This window comes from Vitis riparia, chromosome 17 (assembly GCF_004353265.1).
Source record: "Vitis riparia cultivar Riparia Gloire de Montpellier isolate 1030 chromosome 17, EGFV_Vit.rip_1.0, whole genome shotgun sequence".
Lineage (NCBI taxonomy): Eukaryota > Viridiplantae > Streptophyta > Magnoliopsida > Vitales > Vitaceae > Vitis > Vitis riparia.
In genome coordinates this window covers 15790625-15810095 of record NC_048447.1, presented here as the reverse complement: position 1 = coordinate 15810095, position 19471 = coordinate 15790625, and the positions used below count along the sequence as shown (strand labels likewise).

General features: G+C 35.7%; 1 protein-coding gene across 1 annotated transcript; it reads right to left on the bottom strand.

Moving 5' to 3' along the window:
• Nucleotides 1–583: 583 nt before the first annotated feature.
• LOC117904825 (DNA mismatch repair protein MSH2) lies at nt 584–19406 on the bottom strand. The gene is made up of 13 exons (XM_034817596.1): nt 19303–19406; nt 19085–19134; nt 18776–18808; nt 12216–13289; nt 10932–11486; nt 10746–10856; nt 10544–10633; nt 10379–10450; nt 9948–10058; nt 6299–6425; nt 5255–5457; nt 2794–2946; nt 584–1259 (listed from the first exon to the last, which is right to left on the bottom strand). The coding sequence occupies exons 1-13, from the start codon at nt 19349–19351 to the stop codon at nt 1050–1052; spliced, it is 2838 nt and encodes a 945-aa protein (XP_034673487.1). The 5' UTR covers nt 19352–19406; the 3' UTR covers nt 584–1049.
• Nucleotides 19407–19471: the final 65 nt, after the last annotated feature.

The following is a 19471-nucleotide window of genomic DNA, read 5'->3' as shown; positions in this document are numbered from 1 at the left end:
AACTTTGAATTGGATTCACTTTAGGATTTAGTGGTCGTCCTCTTATCCAATCCAAACCCAACTCTCCATCTCGCATGCACATTATTGTTATTATTATTGTTTTTGTCATTCATCTCATCTTCTTTCTAGGAAGAATCTCTCTATTATTGGATGCATCTCTTCACAGTGTTCACACCATCAAACAAATGACTCATCCACCATATCCATTATGTATAATGTTATTCAAACTCAAGTCCACCCTCACAAAACCTCTAATTCCTATTTTCCCTTTTTTATAAACAAGACATCAACAAACCCCCCTTGTTCTTATCTACAACCAACCTGACAAATATCTATCCCTCATCAAGATTTTTTGAGGTAGTTTTCATAATCTTGGCATTTTCTCCTTCACAGTTATGCTTTGCTCCAAGATTCCTCCTCTCTTGCTCCAAAGAAGGTCCTTTATTTATTTCTTTTTTCAGGAAGGGTTGAATCCATTGATAAAAGCAGTAAAGATTGGTTTATACAATAATTGAAGGCAAGATTGACCATAGAAAATTGAGGGCCTGCAGGAAATGCCCATGCCCTTGCCGTAAGCATATAGTAAAGAAAATGGCATCTCTCTAATGCTTGCTCCAAAATATAAAGTTATTTCCAAGGTAGGCCTAAGGTACCCTACAAGAAAAGCACATGTTTGCATTTTCCAACAAGCTTCTTTTTGCCCCAAGGAATGAATAATGGACAAAAGGAATTTTATGTTCATTGATGGGTTCTCTGTTCAAGGCTATATACTACAAACCAAGGGAACCAACCAAGGTCCCACACCACCCCCTGCCCAAAATGAAATAAGGGTCAATGCTGGCTAGAATGGATGACTGCAGCTTGTCCCATTTGAAACTTCCTGATAGACAACAAAACTGGGAGTTGGGGAGGAAGGTGCCTTCAACAGAGGGTTGGCTCCATTGGATACCAACTTCACAAGTATCCATGTGAACAACTTTATAGTGATGAGCTGTATCAATATCCACACAAAAAAGAACGTCGATGAAGTTACCTCCAATCAAGGACAACTAGAAGAATTGCTGGAGCCAGTGACAGTTCACTGCATCCTTCTCCAAGTCATTCTTCAACTTGCTCACTTGTTGCAGAGCCTCCTTCAAGTCCATTTTCTCTAATGGCAAATCAGAGAACTCTTTCAAGAACTGGTGAGCCCGGGCAGCACCTCTAGAAATGTCATCAGGACTACTCTCTCTCTTTCGTTTGGATCCCACCTTTAAGCCCTAATAGACAGGATCAGACAACAGATTCCAACTAGTTTAATGCTTTATCATAAAGAAACAGCTGAAGGAATTAAAAATGCATGATTCCAACCTAACTCTAGCTCCACATGTGAAAGGAAATCAGATTCTATAAGTTTTCTATCAATTTAAGATTGTATTCTTCAATATATAAGGCAGTTTATGAAGCTTTTGAAAAAAAATTAAATAATTGTCCATAAGCTGAACAGTGTAATCAACCAAAACTCCCTCCAAACACTTTGATTGACTAGAGATCACTTTTTAAGGTAAAACTCATGTTTATTTTTTATTTTAGTTTTTTGAATTTCCATACAAATTTGAAAGCTCATGGTATAGTTTTGAATTTCCATACTATAACCATGAGGTTCAAATGTAAACATTACAATTGAACCCACATCCTTTTGTCTGATTTTATTCTTAGTCAAAGTTATGTCCTAAGTTAAGCTTAACAAATGAAGGGTCCTAGCTCTCTTTTGAAAAATCGTCTCCAACAGATGTTAGAATACTAATATTATTGTCATTATTATTATTCCTTTTTCCCCCCTTATTACTTGTGTGAGTGAATTATTTCTCTTTCCATTAGCTTTGAGTGGCAGCAAGATGCAGCCCCATGTTTGGACTGCTCACTCCTAAACCAGCTGACCAACCATCAAATCTAAAGCCCAAAAGAGTCCAGTAAACCAAGCTCAATGAGCTAAATTTATTGAAAAATGTCTTCGTCATGATTTCTCCAAGACCCATCCAAATACCATTTTGATTCTCCTACTAGTATAATGCTATATACAATTTAAATTTTATCTTGAATGTTGCACCAAGCTTGTAGGATTTTAGTCCATAATTTATATCATGCTCTCTAACACCCTCCGTCATACGTGGCACTATACTCGCATGGGAGATACATAGGCACACACAGACCCATAGACAAACAAACCACAACCAACCTCCTTTGGGCTCAATAAATTAAAGAAATAAACATACTGCCAAAGGAGATTCAGATACCATGTCATATAACCAATTTTCTAAAAACTTAAGCTTGTAGAATTTGAACCCACAATGTCTGTCATGCTAACAGCCAACTCAATAATTTGACACAACTCTTATATCTGTAGTTGAAGTCTGGAGTACTCATGCATCTACTTCAGATAGTTTGATGCGTTGCCCCAAGTGCACCAAACCAAGTAATTGACTCTCGATTCCATTCTATCACCTTATTTGACACACTCTTACATCTACAGTTAAAGTTTGTAGTACTCATGCATCAAATTTCAGTTTCATGACAATAATATATATATATATATATATTTTTGATAGGTAGTTTCATGGCATTAATTGATTTTAGAAATGAGCAATTTTTAACATTACCATAAAAAAACCAAGGATTGCTTAAGCAGAAAGCATTTTGAAGCAAGGTAAAAACTATTTTTGTTGTCATGAGCACTGTAGGTCAGAGAGCACTTTAAAGAAATGTAATAACTATTCACTGTCAGGAGCACTGTAAGATCATTAGAGACCAGACCTTGTCACTAGCATCATTTGAAACGATTTCAGTAGGTGAGAAATCTTCCAACTCAGCAGCCTTTTCTCTCGCAAGACTGACAACACTTTCAGGAAAGTTTGCAAATTCTGCAACATGTATACCAAAACTTTGGTCACAAGCCCCTGGCTCAACCTGAAAAGTATGAGCACATCAAGACTATGAGTAGATGCAGCTTTTTTTCAATGAATATATGTATGAACTAGCCTGCTATTAGCAAAGGTAAATAGAATGAACATCTTGTTGTAACTTAATTCGAGAACAACTCAATTACACTTACAATTTTCTAACAAAATGCAAGTTAAATGACACATTAAAACAGATCTGCCACATGCTTACAAAATGCACACAACTTCAATCATCAGAAGATCCATTGTGCTTATATTTTATATTGCAATAAGTCATGCATGAAAATATGCAAACAGGCACCATGTATAAACACTGCACTGAAATATCAAACCTGGAAATGTCACATTATTGTAGAGAACTACTGAAGCATAACCAACAAGGAAAACAATATGGTTTTAACATGTTTTTCAATATGGGGGTATGTGAAGTGACTCTAAAAATATATGACAACCACTAATCTTCCACTTTCTGGTATTCTTGAAAATTTATTGCCTTCCATCTGCATCATGGATATTACTCGACTTCTAAGAGGCAAAAGATAGAGCTGACCTTGTTTTCCTATAAGTTGGCTGTCAGCCACAAGGTTACAATGATGTAAAATCCCATGGCTTACAGCAAGGCAAGTATCAGAAATTTTGCATTTGCTTCATATAAACATCATCACAAGGAAAAGAACAAAAGAACAAGATCTATTTTATTTTCATCAACCATTTATAATGAGGTAAAAAAGGAAAATATTAAGGTTGATTATCTCTTTATAGCAGCAGTAACCTGATCATTTGACTTCTAGAGACAAGCTTCAAAGTTCAAATCACACATGCATTGGCCATGAAGAGATTGATACTTGCAAATGTTGTCTAAAATATTCCTCCATCAATATCACTGATGTCTATGATTGTTAATATAATTCCCGAATACATGCTTTGCTATATACCCTTGTTTTCTAAATTAATATAGATACTTGATTGATATCTCTACAGATATTTCCATATTTTTGGAACATAGATGCAATGGTCAAAATTGAAGTGATATAACTTTCTCTCAATAATCATTTAAATGTAAGAAAAATACCGTACATTAATCAGTCATGACAGACTTTCTTACAGCTCAAAACCTCTCTCTCTCTTTCTCTCTCTTTATATATACATATTGTTTCAGCTTAAGTAGATTTGATAATTTTGAAGGCTATTTTATTTTTTTTAAATAAAACATAATGTTGAGATGGTTATATTCTATTGTTCTTAAAAAGTAATCTAATCATTTATTTGTTTTGTGTGTGAGTCAAGATGAATGTATGGGCGAATTTGGGACCAAAGTAAGACGCAAGCAAAAATTAGTCATTTTCTAGTAGATTTCCTGCCATTTCTCTCTCATCTCTATTGGAAAAAAGTCTTTTTAGGTTTTCTTTTTTTTTAAAAAAAAAAAAAAAAAAAACCATTAGTGACAACAACATTTTTAAGCTTTTTAAAAATAAGCCTGAAATTGATATTGTCATTAGTGTTTTTATGTTTTGTTAAACATAAACCTGAAATGTTATTTTTTTTAGCTTTTTTAATTTTTTTTAAATTGAAATTGCTAAGTTACTAGAATTTTTAAGTTTCTTTTTCTTTCTTTCCTTTTTTTTTTTTTTTTTTTTTTTTTTAAATATGGCTGAAAACCTAATATCATTAGTCTCATCTATTTATCTATAATATGTAATCACTCATTTGTCTATCCATGTATAGGTATGGGGATGAGGGAGGTGTTAGCTAGTATTCATTGAGGGCCTCCATGCTAATAACTTAAGCTTTGAGAAAAAAAATTGTTAAAAATCATACAAGTTAATAGCTAGCAATCATAAAAACATGGGTATGTGTGAGTTTCCTAGCTAAAACTCACAAAAATCATGGATACATGTTAGTTTCCTAACTAAAAATCATAAAAATCATGGGTATGTGTTAATTCACTAGATAAAAATTATAAAAATCATGACATTATTTAGAAGCATGGTTAGAATATGTTGTTTATCAGAAAAAATAAAAAATAAAGTTAAATATAACAAAGCAATGTTGTTGCAAACCTTCTACCTCATCTTCATTGTTTGATATTATAAAACCCTTAAACCACAATTTATACATTGTCTTAAAAAAAACAAAAAAGAAAAACCTATAATTTATTTTAGCAGATGGAATTGAGTACCTGGTATTTAAACATATAAAGAAAAATGCAAGATAACAAATATATAGAAGGAACAGAAATTGACCACCTCTGCAGGAAAAAGGATACGGCAATCCTAAACAAACAGCTGCAAGTAGAATTTAGAACATGTACCTACCTTGTAAAGCATAGTCAACTTGCGACTTGATGAGTCAATGTGTGCACTAACATGGTAATTGGCCACACCAACAATTTGCTTTTCAGGAGGCTGATGATCAGTATTTTCATGAGCTAATGCAGTTAGTTCATGAAAGTGAGTGGCAAACAAAGTAGGTGCTTTAATCACTTCAACAATGTGCTCGCATATAGCCCAAGCTAAACCTGAGCACCAGAATAACACTCGATGAAATAAATTATGGATGTGTTAAGGAGTGAAACTAAATTTTAACACATTCACAATTATGATCAAGTAAAGCGGTTGGATCACTAAAATGAAACCAGAGATGGAGAAAAAAGGGAAGCAAGTTCATTCTACCATGGTACTAAAGGAAACTAGTCAAAACTTGCATAAAAAATTAAACTTCAGAAGGTTTGAATCCAATAAATAGTTCTCAGGATTATTGTTTTGTGCATGAAGGCACACTGATGATCTCAGTAGAGTTTCAATATAATATTTCCTAAATCAATGAAAGCTTGTGGCAAGATCCATGACTTTTGATTCAACACTACCCCCTTACTCTGATGTGATGCTCACTTCCCCATCAAATTGATTACCGGTCAATTTGTAATTAAAAAAAAAATTTCTTGTCATACTTAATGATCTGATCACTCAAAAAATGTGAAGTTTGTTCAAAAACATGCTGTTTTCTTTTACTGCAAGCATTATGGGGAATCAGGTTTCCATAAGCTTCACACATTTGAAAATTGGACAAATCATGCATGGCTTATGTCTTGCATACTCACTGATGCATGGTCACATCTTCACAACTCAAGGACACAAGATAATTACAAGAAACCTAAAGTTCATACTTTTCCTTTCTTGTGGCAAATGTACAAGCATCAACAAGTATAATACCCTGGGAGTCTTGGATTGATTAAGTTGAGCTGCTATTCTCACAGCAATAATGTGAGTGTGTGTGTGTGTGAGAGAGAGAGAGAGCAATACACAATACCAAGAGAGCAAGTTCAAGCCAATAAAATAAGGTTCAATAATGGAACTAACCAAATCCATCATATGTAGATGTTCCACGGCCCAATTCATCAATGATTATCAATGACTTATCAGTAGCACCTTTCAATATTGATGCAGTTTCAAGCATTTCTTGCATAAAGGTAGAAACGCCACGTAGCTACAAAAGAAAAGAGAACACATCCTCAAAAGTTATCCAACAAGGATATAACAATAAAATTCCCTTTTATGGATAAACTTTTCATCTTGTATGAGAAAAAGTCATCAAATAGATGCATGGTAGACATAGCATGATAAAGGCAATAACCCAACTTGCTGGACTGCCAGTTTCTTGCCTCCGATGTTAAGATGGCAGCTGGGCTTGCCTCAAACACCCATGTGGTCTCCTAGATATGTTGTCTTGTTTTATAAGTCAGTAAGCATTCTGGCTAGATGTGACATTTTTAATTGGGTCATACCCACAACTGAATGGCCCTTGACAGAGCAATTATGTAGGCAAAGAATCAAAATATTTGTATTATCTTGAATTGTTTAATCTGTCAAAATTGCCTAATACTAAGTCTAAACAATTTGTATAGAATAATGAAATAAAAGGATATTACATCTTTACAATTCTCATATCTGACCCAAATCCGCCCACTGGCCTGAATTAAATGGATGCATATCTATCCATCAGTAAACAAATCAAGTTCAAGTAATATTATGAGATAACTATGAAGCTGTTGTTTTAAGATTTGGCTTGAAAACTAGATCAATTATTGAGAGTACATTTTGGACTGGGTCCCAAATAAATGCGTTGGTCCTCAACTTCGTGTTTTTTTGTTTTGTTTTGTTTTTTTCCCCCTAATGATAAGCAAACAAGTCTCAAGTTGAGGTTCTTGAATTCCATCATACAAAAAATTCCACATTGGGAATTTTGAACATGATCTGATCCAAACAAACCATGCTAGCTTTATCACGAATAATCCAACCATCCCAAGTTTACAAGATATACACTTCCAGGTTGATCAACTACTTGGATCCCAATATTTTATTTCAAGTAATCACTATGTACAAAATATAACTAAAGATTAAAAAACGAGAATATGAACTATTCCAAGAGCACATTAGTTTTCATCTAAAGACTCTTCAATGTGATGTTTTAAGGTACAACAATATGTCAGGGAATGGACTCATCTGGTGAATAGGACACTATCCGTAGGAAAAAGAAGAGTAAGGGTTTTGTCTTTAAGAGGTTGACTACCCTAATCAAAGGTCTTCTTGTAAAATGATTGCGGAGAATTGCGAGGGAGCATAATTGCCCTTCAAAATAGGCAATTGTAGAAAAGCAACGTTTTTAGAACCGGACCGATCATTGAACAGAAAAGTTACCTATTCACAGTTCAATGGTCGAACCGATGGTTGAATTGTGATCAAACCAGTGACATTATAAATATATAATTTATATATTATTAAAAATAAAAATATAGAAATTAAAAATTTTAAACACATTTCATCACTAATATTGATAAATTAAATTTTGATACGAATAAACATGAAGATTTATTAAAATTTTAATATTTCTAATTTTATTAAATATATTTAATTCATAATTATTCTTATAACTAAGATTTTATTATTTAAAGTTTAGATTTTACTAACTATATTTTTTATTATTTTCAAAATTATTAGTTGTTTTATCTATATCATTTTGATACTTATTATCCTATAATATTAGATAAATCATAAATCTTTATATTTATTTTTAAGTTTTGGAATCATATTATATATTTTAACCGTTTTTTCATATTGACATATCTCGTACAAATTTCCCACTAAAGGCCTAGGTGCATTCCGTTTGCTTGTATATGGCTTTTAGCCTGTAAAAAAGGGCCCCTTTGAATCCCACATTGGAAGATTCAGAAATAGAAGGGCTCAAACCACCCTATAAAAGTGCCATTCAAGAAGGCATCAGTTACCTAGCTAACCAATTAAAAATGGCTTCACATTGGGCCAACTAAACAGTGGGCTTTAGGGAAATAAAAGCTGAGTTGGACATTGGGCTTTTAATAAACAAAGGATTCAATGAGTGGGCCTTTGAAAAACAAAACAAAAAAGTTATGTTGAACCAGCCAAACCGGCTCACTAGTTTAGCAATTGAACCACCGGGTTGACTGGTTGAATGCCAGTTCAACCCCATTCCAGCCCAATCTAGTGAACCGTACCAGACCAAGGTCCAGTCAACGGTCTGACCTGTTGAACCAACCAGTCTGGTCCCATTTTTAAACCACTGCAGAAAAGTTAGGAGAGATTGATGATTGCTGAAGCTCCAGAGGGGTCGAAGAGGCCATTGGTGTAGGCCCTTGGAAGAACATTAGATGTGGTTGGAATGAGTTCTGGCCCAAGGTTAGTATCTCAGTGGAGAATGACCTTAAAACTAAACTTTGGTTTGATAGCCAGTGTGATGTGTATCTGCTAAAGGAAGGCTACCCTTCCAAAAAAACAACAGAAGTCCAGGAGCTTTGATTGGTTGTGGAGGGATCACTCATTGAAGTCGTTGTTTCAAAAGGGCATTTTAGGGTTGGTAACTAGAGATGGTAAACAGCTTTCTTGAGTGCATTCATGCAGTGCCCTTTCAGGGAAATGGATAGGACTATTTAGTGTGGAGAGATGGGAAGAATGGTTTTCTGTTAAGTCTTTTTCCTTGACCTTATTTCCTGAGTCCTTGTCCCATAAATGAGGTTTGGCTTGAGGGGCTTCCTATGAGGGTGTGCTTTCATGCTTGGAAAGCTACTTGGGAGAAGACTCTAAAGATCAATCAGCTTCTAATGAGTTGACTTTTGGCAAATAAATGTTGTCTACTCAAGGCCAGGGAGAATTCAGTTAATCAGATTCTTATTCACTGTGCTACAAATGGACCTTCTGCTTGCTTTATTTAAATTTCAGTAGGTTTTTCCAAGGATAATTAGAGAAGTGCTTTTAAGTTGGTATCATAAAGGCGTGGAAAAAAGGCACAGAAGAGCGTGGAGAATGGAGGGATTGCAATGGCAGAATTTTCAGAGAAGAGGACAGCTCATTTCAAGCACTAAATTTGTTTTTCTAGGGATCTTTCTTGATTGGCCTTGCATCCCTTGGGGTTCCAACCTTACCTTTTCATATTTTATTGAGGGCTCAGATCAAGGCTAAGGTGTATATCTCTCTTTTATTTTTCTTTTGGAATGGGGTTTTTGCCTGTGGCATTCTTTGTACCGTCCCTATGTACTATGTGCACCTCCATAATTCTCATTATCTTTGCCTATCAAAACACTTTAGTTGCTGCTTAAAAGTGAAAAAGGCATTATACCATTTGCTTTCACTTTTTATGTGGTACCTAAGGCAGTAAAAGTTACAGCTAAGTCATGCAATCTTTTAGAGTCTAAAATGCATTTTGTTTCATCTCTTCTTTTACCAAGTACAAGAAGTAGAGTTACACAGCAAGAAACACAGAAAAACAAAAACAAAAACAAAAAAAATTCCATGAATAGAGTTTTATGGAAGCAATTTCTAAGTTTTGTTACCTGGGCTTGACCTAAAGGATTGTTTTAGAGTTGGCCCATGATGTCTATGCATTGAAAGGCCTTAGAAAAGCATAAATATTGCCTAATTTCACCTTTTATGAAGTTCAAATGGTTAAAAGGCTGACAGAATATGCTATCGTACTCACTTGGCAGTCACCAGCACCCACACGAGCAAAAATACAATCTCGAACAGAAATATTGGCTTTGTCACAAGGAACAAATGAGCCAACTTGTGCCATCAAGATGTTCACACCAACCTGCAAGCACAAACAAAATGGATAGATAATTGTTGATTGAAATCCAAGGGATCCAGTGTAACAAAATCTCTGTTTATTTCCAGTACGTATATGGGGTGTCTGATATAGTGTCATCAAAAGTTTTGGGTCCCTCAAATGGTTTTTTGTGTCCAAGATGGAATAATAATAATAAAAAAAACAAAAAAAAAAACACAAGAAGCAGAAGCTAAAGAACAGGATTGAAGTTACATTGTAGATCAATGTCATGCCAATTATTTACTTTGAAAGGGAGGAAATGACAGAGAAGAAGAAACATCCTCACTAGAATATAAGTATGATACCTGTCTAATGAATGTAGATTTTCCACCCATGTTAGGCCCTGTGATGATTTGGAACCAACTCTTTTCCCTGACCTGATTTGAGAGAAAGACCAAAAGAAGAGATAAATGAGCCGCATTGATTTCAAAAATGGCAGAAGATGCATTCTGGGCTATATGATTACTCACAAGCTTACAATCATTTGGTATAAAATTCACCCAGTCTTGAGCCTCCACACAAGGGTGTCTACTTCCTTCTAATATGATATCTCCCATGTGCTGTTATAGCCAACAAAATAATAATACCATCAGTAAGTGGTATTCCCTAACAGAAACAAGAGATCATGATTATGGCAATATCAGAAGCAGCAAATAGTTAGTAAATAATTACTGATGGAGAGATTTCAGGTCTTGTGTAGGCAGTAGGAGAACTAGTTGCCAAATCGGCAAAACTAAGTAAGACATCAAGTTCAGAAAGCAAGCGAGCTAAATTCTCGAAAACCTGCACAGTTGAAACTTCCTTCAATTTTGAGCAAAAGCCAGAAAGAAGTAACAAGAGATAACACAATATAAATACCTCAGAGAAAGTTGCTGCAGTCTGAACTACTCGGACAACCAGCTCTCTTTGACAATCCTTATACTCGTCAAGTATCTTTTGGTATTGATCCCCTAATTTTTTAAGCTTTGTGTTTGTAAATTTTACCCCATCTTTCCGGGTTTCAAGGACAATAAATTGGGCAGTGAGCTTTTTCCGAATTTTTGGCTCTTCCTTCTTTGTAATTCTAAACACATGGCCAAATTGTGTGCCCTTCTCTAACTTTAAAGACTTATCCATAGGCAGATCAAGATCAATAGCAGTTTGTTTATGTAGATTGTGTATTTGGAGCTCCAGTGTCTCTTGATCATTTTTCAGGGAAGCTAGTTTTGCATCATAACCAGATGAGATCATGTATTCCCCATTCTCCAGTTCATTAAGGTCAACAGCAGCTTCCACAAGACCAATGAACCTATTTAAATGATCATCATCTGTCCAGGACTCAAGGGGATCCAAATACTTCTCTTTGATTAGTGATGAAAATTGTCCATCATACTGTCCCAAGGCACTTTTAATGTATGGAAGTCTAATACTTGACTGCATCCAAAAGAACATCAAAATAAAGTTAATATGAATTTTAAGTTTTAACTAATAGGTTAAACATAAATTTACCTGGAGATGTAAAAAACCTTATCATGTAAAATCAAAGTTACTAGAAGGCGAAAGCATGCAGGCTGTGTTGGTACTCCTGCAATCATTTCTTTTATTTATTTCTTTATTTCAGTAGGAAAACATTACCCAAGAAGCATTATGACAAACCAAGAGACAAGAATATGCATAACAGAGTATTTAGGCTAAAAAAAGATGAGGAAGCACATTATAATTTGCCATGCGTGTTCTTTTTGTCAAAAACAAAAATCTGTTAAAGAAAAAACACATCAAGAGAGGATGATGAGTACCTCACTAATAGAAAGTGAAATGGCTAAACCACTGGTCCACAGAAAAAATATTTTAAACTAGGAACACTTTGAGCAAAAGAAAGCATGATAAGAACACCAAAAACTCCTGTTTAAAGTCGAATCCCTACTTCATTTCAATGAATCCAGAAATCTCACTATTAGAGGAGCCCCACAGTCATTTCAATTTAGCAATGAAAGTAAAGGTTTAAACAAAATCATTTAGTTCATTAGAAAATCAAAGTACTCTGTTTTTTTGCTGATCAAAATTAGAGCAAATATAAATACCACAAGAGCTATATTGGTAATGTTTTAAGGCACAATTGGACCCTACTAAATAATTAAAAATAAAAAGAATAACGGTACCTACCTGATAAAGTTTTACAACATGCTGCAGACTAGCTCTCCCCTTCTCAAGAGTCCGCAACAATCGCTCAATATCTGATATTCTTTTTAAATGTTGTCTCAGATCTTGGCGGAGTGCAGTATCTTCCACAAATGCTTGCACCAAATCCTGCCTGCAGTTAATTTCATTTACATCTACTAAAGGCTGTTTCAACCACATGTGCAGTAATCTCTTTCCCATCCCAGCAGTACAGGTTCTATTCATGAGACCAAATAGACTAAAATTTTTGTTTGCATCCGTTTTGCTCTCCAGGACATTCAATGCCCTTACGGCAGCAGAATCCAATCTCATGTAGCTGTCAAGATTGTATCTCTGGATGGTAAAATTTCCATAATTGCTCTCATCTGCAAGTAATTCTGCATAAGACAGTAATAACCCCAAAGCTCCAGGTGCAAGTTCAAAACCTGAAACTAAATCACGAACTGGTTCAATCGAACCCTTGACAAGCCTACCAAGATCCTGCACCAAATCCCTTGCCTTGAACTCAGTTCTCTTTCTTTCAGTTAACATCACACCACATCTTGACAATGCATCATGCAATGTTCTAGTTTCACTGGATTTGGCACTCTCTGAAGGCAGAAGGCACTCCCTGCAACCAAGGGCAACCAAAGCTGACTCCACATTTGTAAATTGACTATCGTCAAGAAATTCAGCCAATCCGAGGACTCTCCTAGTTAAATCAACAAAGCCCAACCCGACAGTGCATCCATTTTCACGGAAGTTTGGAAAAAGTGCAACAATCACAGGAGAATCCTGCATCTCATTATTGGCAAACAAAACATCTTCAAAACTTCCAAGATTTCCAGGGGTCCCGCTTTTCACCAGTCTCCAGTTTGAGCCACTACCCTCATAGAGTTCGAGAGTGTGATCTGTTCTCTCCAATAAAAGATTACGAGCAATCGTTTCAAACATGTTTTTGCTCACACTCACACTAGAAATGCCATCAGATCCACTACCCAGTTGTCGCAAAGCGGTGGTAGTGTGGTAATATGTCTTTGCAATGAAAGTCGCATTCTCACCATGAGCAGTATAGTAGTCCTAATTAATTTAATTTAAAAAATAGAAATCAAATGTTGCATACATACAAAAGAAGCAACAAAATTTAGAATCCATAAAAGAAAGAGGAATCCTGATAAACTGACTATTGTCTAGTAACCAAGAAAGAATGCAGTAATAAGTTAAAACAAGTATAAAATTTGTGGTATCTTTTCTGGAGTTGAAAGTAACTAATAAATTTTTTTTTTTAAATATATAAAATAAGATGTAAATTGGAAAAAAAAAAATGCAAGAGAAACAAATGGAAAACTAAGATTAGTTATACACTAACTTTCCCTTCAATAATTAACCATAGCCACAAGGTATAAAAGTGAAGAGTCAGCAAAAGTTACTTTAAATAGGCCTAACTTTGAAGTGTAGCACTTATCTTCTCCATGATGCTGCCTAATTCAACTACAAGCCTAAATTTTAAAAATAAAATAAAACCCACCAAAGAATTAATGTATGATGAGGACACTTTCATGCCTCTAGGAATGAGAACACTCATTTTTAAAACCATTTTGAGCACACGAGTTATGAAAAATGCCATCTCCTGATTTTATAAGATACCCCATAGGAATAATGCTTAGGGAACTTCATTTAACAATAACACTACGCTTAATTACACACACTGATTACAGTTTTCTGTTCTATCATTCAACAGTGGATATAATTTCACCAACTCTGAATAGTGCATAGGGGTTCATTTCTTTTTTTTTTTTTTGCCTAATTTTACATGAGTAGGATTCTACACAATAATCAATTAATGAAAGATGCAGCTCAAAAAGAAATTGAGATTAAAGATAGCCAAGGTGTGCTGATGAAGCTTTGCCTTCTTTCTTGGAATGTTTTTTTCTTGTTATTTTAGTAGGTAAAAACAGAAGAAAATATATAAATTAGAAAAAGTAAGCCCAGAGGACGACCCAAGGCATACAGGAAGTATACAGTAGGCGCCATAAGGCAAAGAAGAAAAAAAGGAGGGGATACAAAAAGCCTCACCTGCCCTCACCTAGAACCCAACCAATCAAAAAAGTCAATTAAAGGTAAAGGGCCAACGTCTATGTACAACTTTGTCCAAGAAAGGCAACATCTTTCTTGGAATGTTAGAGGGATCAATGGGGGGGAAAAGTGAGAAGTTATTAAATCCTTGATCAAATTGCCGATGACAGACCATGTTTGCTTACAAGAAACAAAGGTCCAGCAATTGTCAATCTAGATGGTAAGGAGTTTGGGTGTAGATAGGTTTTTCCAATGGGCTGTTGTGGGACAAGCAGGAAGGATCTTGTTTTTTTGGGACAATAGGATGCTAAAGTTAATTGAAATGGAAGTTGGGACTTTTTTAATCTTTTGTCAGTTCAAAAACTAAACATCTTTGTCTAGATGTTTTCAAGGGTGTATGATACAATCCAAAATGAGGAGAGAGGATTTTTGGACAAAGTTGATTGTTATTAGAGGACTTTCAAATGACCCTTGGTGTTTCAAAGGGGATTTCAATGTGGTCAGATTTTTCAGGGAAAGGAGGAAATGCTTAAAATGCTTAACAGTAATAAGGGTTTTTCCAAAGGTCGTAGAGGAGCTTCATTTCAAGGACCTCCCTTTGGAAAGTGGTCTCTTGACTTGGAGTGGTGACTATAATCAGTCCTCACCAAGGTTGGGTTGCTTCCTTATTTCTAAGAATTGGAAAATCACTTCAGCGGTCTGAACTAGAGTGTTTTGCCAAGACCAATCTCCATTCACACTCCCATTTTGTTAGATGGAGGAGGGATGAGGATGGTATAATGTCCTTAAGTTTGAAAATATGAGGTTGAAAGTGGAAGGATTCAAAGACCTAAAGAGAAATTGGTGAGTGGATTGCAATATTAGGGGCTTGTATGGCCACATCTTAGGAATCAAGCTAAAAGCCTTGAAACAAGATCTGAAATTTTGGAGTAGAGAGGTATTTGGGAATGTTATAACCAATAAAGTTGCACCTCTAAATCATATTAGTTTTTGGGATGCCAAGGAAAGAGAAGTTGTTCTTTCAATCAAGGAGAATGAGATTAGGAGAGAGGCAATGGAGGAGTTTAGATAGTGAACAACAATGGAAGAAGTCACATGGAGCTATAAGGTTACCATTTGTCCTCATATTTCTTTATCATGGCCATGGAAGTGCTCTCTTGAATAATAAACATGGCTAAGGAAGGGGGCTTTGTCATGGGGTTCTCAATTAGTGGAAGTAGAGGGGAGGAATGAAGGTGTCTTATTTGTTATTTGATGATGATAATCTTATTCTCTATGATGTTCATAAGGAGCATATAGAGTGCTTGAGTTGGGCATTAAGGTGGTTTAAGGCAACTTCAAGTTTAAAAATCAATCTAGAGAAAAGTGAGTCAATCCTAGTTGGTAGGGTTGGTTGCAAATTTGGAGGACCTAGCTAGAGTCCTAGGTTGTGGAGTGGTTACCTTTCCTACCAGTTATCTAAACCTTCCATTGGGAGCATCTTTAAGATCATCATGGGTTTAAGATGTGGTAGAGGAAAAAGACAATACATCTCCAAAGGAGGAAGAATTACTCTCATTCAGAGCATCTTGTCTACTTTGCCCATTTATTTTATGTCCTTGTTATGTATTCCAAGGCCGGTTAGGTTGAGATTGGAGCAGATTCAAAGGGACTTTCTTTAGGGTGGTGAGGCTCTTAAGAGGAAGGGGCTTGGTGTTGGTGTTTGGAAAGCTGTAAGGAAGGAGTGAGGGCTTGTAAGTGGTAGGATCTTCTTTGCGGTGGGTAATGGACAAATGGTCAAGTTCTAGAAGGATAAGTGGTGCGAGAATGTTCCATTGTGTAACTCTTATCCGTTTTTATTTGCCTTAGCAAGTTCTAAGGATGCATAGGTGGAGGATGTGCGAGATTCTTTTGTCTCTAGGGAAGGGGGTTGGAGCCCGTCTTTCTCTAAACCCCTTAATGATTGGGAAACGGGAAGTGCAGAGAGGTTTCTTTTATGCTTGGATAGGATGAGGGTGCACAGGGGCAAGGAAGATAGGGTGCTTTGAACAGAGACTAAGAATTGAAAGTTTATTGTGAAGTCGCTCTATATGGCTTTGGAGTCGGGGACATTGATCTCTTTTCCTTGGAACAACATATGGAAGGTGAGGGTGCATCCTAGAGTTACTTTCTTCTTTTGGGATGCGCCTGGGAAAAAGCTTTAACTTTGGATCAAGTCCAAAAAAGGGGGTGGTTTTAGCGAATAGATGTTTTGTGTCATGTTGAAGAATAATCCATAAACCATCTCCTTGTCCTTTGTATAAAGACAAGGGCCTTGTGAGAGTTGCTTTTTGCCCTTTTTAGGGTGTTTTGGGTGCTACCATCGTCGATTAGAGAAACTCTATTAGGGTGACATGGGTTGTTTTTGGACAAGAAGCGTAAAAAGGTGTGGAAAGCGGGACCATTATACTTGTTTTAGATAGTTTGGAAGACAAGAAATAGAATTGCCTTTAAGGGGGAAGAGCTCTCAATCTAAAGGCTAAAAAGTTATTTTGTTTGTTGTCTTTGGTTGGAAGCAAAGGGGTGTATAGATGATATTCTTATAACTCTTTTTAGCTTTCTAGATTGGTTGGGTCCTTGGTGGGGGTGGGTTGGTTTTGTTCCTTTTATTTTGTAACTTTGGTTTATTGTCGTAGTGGTTGGTGGTAGCTATATGTGTTTGGTATACCTTGGGTTGCTATTTTGGTGACCTTTTTAATATATTTTTCTTTTTATCTATAAAAAAATAAAAATAAAAAATAAAAAAAAGATGTGGTAGAGGAAAGATCTCAAAAATGACTTGCTATGTGGAAGATATAGTACTCATCAAAGGGAAAAAGACGAACTTTGAATAAAAGCCCTTTATCCAGCTTTTCAATTTACTTCATGTTATTACCTATCATCCTATGAAAAGTAAGCTTAAAGTTAGAAAATATCCAAAGGGATTTCTTTTAAAGGAAAGGTGCCTTAAGAGAAAGCTACATTTGGTGAATCGGTCAACAATTTGCATAAATAGGAGTTGAGGTTTGGGTATTATAAGTTTGTCCATTCTTACCAAGGCTCTTCTCTATAAATGAAGTTAGAGATCACTACTAAGAGAAATCCCTTTAGAAGCAATTATTGATGGGGATGTATGGGAAAGAAGAGGGAGGATGGTGCTTTAGAGGAGTGAGAGAAGGGTATGAGGTGTGTGGAAGATAATAAGAAACATATGAATGATCTTTAATAGTAAGACTCATTTCAAGGTGGCAACGGGCATAAGTTAAAACTTTTGAAAGATAGGACGTGGTGACTTACCCCTAGAAGTAGCTTTTCATATGCAATTTCCAATAGCTACTGCTAAAGATGCATAGGTAGCCCAAGTATGGGAGCAAGAAGGGGAAGGAGGTTGTTAGGACCCTAGATTCATAAAATTGATCCATGACTAGGAACTAGATGGGGTGAAGGCCTTTTTGAGGAGATTGCAGATGCAGATTATTTGTAGGGATATAGAGGGCAAATCCACTTTATTGAACTCTAGTGTGACAAATTCAAATTCCCAATTAAATTTCTCTATTCCTCTTCATTTAATGGAATAATGGAGGTGTTCCCTTTCAGTATTGTTTAAAATCCTCAAGTTCCATTATAGGTTGGCTTTTTCACTAGGGAAGCTACATGGTGAAAGATATTGACATTGGATCAGCTTGAAAAGGGGGGTTGAAGGATGCTGAATAGACACCACACGTGCAAAAGAAAAAAGGAAGTGATGGATCACTCAAAAGCAGCCATCCTATGGGTAGCTAATTTATACCCTCTTTTGAATAGAGTGGGTGATGCACTTCATAGTAATTAAGTGCCCTTTTAAGCTAACACAGATTAATCAAGAAGAAGTGGAAGAAAGTTTGGAGAACTGCTCCTTTGTACTTATTTTGGACCATATGGAATAGGAGAGCACTTGATAATATTGAAAAAGTGGGTCAAGCAATCAAACAATCCTTTGTGTATAATATTTTAGAGTGAGTTAAATGTACATAAGGGATGGCCCATTATTCATGATAGACTTTATTGATTGGTTGAGCTCTAACTCAGATGACAAAGTTATTTTGTATGGCCTTTTGGCGCCTTTGTACATGCAGTGTTTGCTTTTGTACACACTTTTGCTGGGCATTGTTAATATTTGATCTTTAACTATCAAAAAAGGAAATTGAGGTATTTAGAAATTATGTGCATAGATAGAAAGGAAAATAAGATTCTCTTGGAATGGACTCTCCTAATTGCACCTCAAAGTGGTACAATGGCACTTTCCTGTATTTCCCTTTTTTCTATAAAACCAAATAGGCATTTGTACATTGCGTATTGTAGTGGGTCCAATTTGAAACAATAACACTTTATATAGGGAAAAGCATCATCAAGATTAGATGAGGTAGAGCACTTTTAATTTCAATCTAAACAAAGAAATAAACGGTACCAACTATTGTAGCCAAGAAGAAAAAGAGTTTGGATTATGAACTCACCCGGCGATCAAAGAACCGAACAGCTCGAGGGTCCTGCAATTATAACAAGCGGCATAGAACTTTACAAAATTACGGTTCTGAACATTTTTCAAATTTAACCCATTATTTGGTTCCCGAGAAAATGGAGAAAAAGAAAAAGAAAGTAACCTCATTTCCTACTGTCATTCAGTTCACTTCAACAAAGCAAAACGGTTGGGTTCCCAAATAGAACGAAATTTTTTTCTCATTTTCCTACATTTTTCTCAGCAACCAAACAGAACATTAGGGCGTCGGGAAAAATAAAAGAAAAATATAAATAAGACAGCTTACCCGGGGTAGGGTTTTAAAGAAGGAGAGAAACCCCTGAGCTTGCTTAGCATCTATAACAAAGATGATTTAAGAAAACGAAATTACAACCAGTTTCGATGATAAAAATGAAAAAAAAAAAAAAAAAAGCCTTGCACAACCATATAAGCATATATTTAAAAAACAAAAAACAAAAGAAAAAATAGAAAAATAGAAAAATAGAAAATCCAGGGTTTTTCAACCTAGTTTGAGCTCAGGGAGCTTGCTGTGATCTTGAGAATCTTGATCCATGGATCAATTTGTCTGATGCTCTGAAAAGAATAACTGGCTTTTAGGGTTTCTATTTCAGATATTTATGTTACTATTTCATGGGTTGGGAATGGCGGGAAACACATTGGCGGGCTTTTGGGA

Coding starts and splice junctions, on each gene's coding strand:
- LOC117904825 (XM_034817596.1), bottom strand. CDS start 19,351: ATGGATCAAGATTCTCAAGATCACAGCAAGCTCCCTGAGCTCAAACTA. Junction 10,059..10,378: donor AATCTACATTCATTAGACAG/GTATCATACTTA, acceptor TTGTGCTTGCAG/GTTGGTGTGAACATCTTGAT. Junction 5,458..6,298: donor ATCTACATATGATGGATTTG/GTTAGTTCCATT, acceptor TCTGGTGCTCAG/GTTTAGCTTGGGCTATATGC.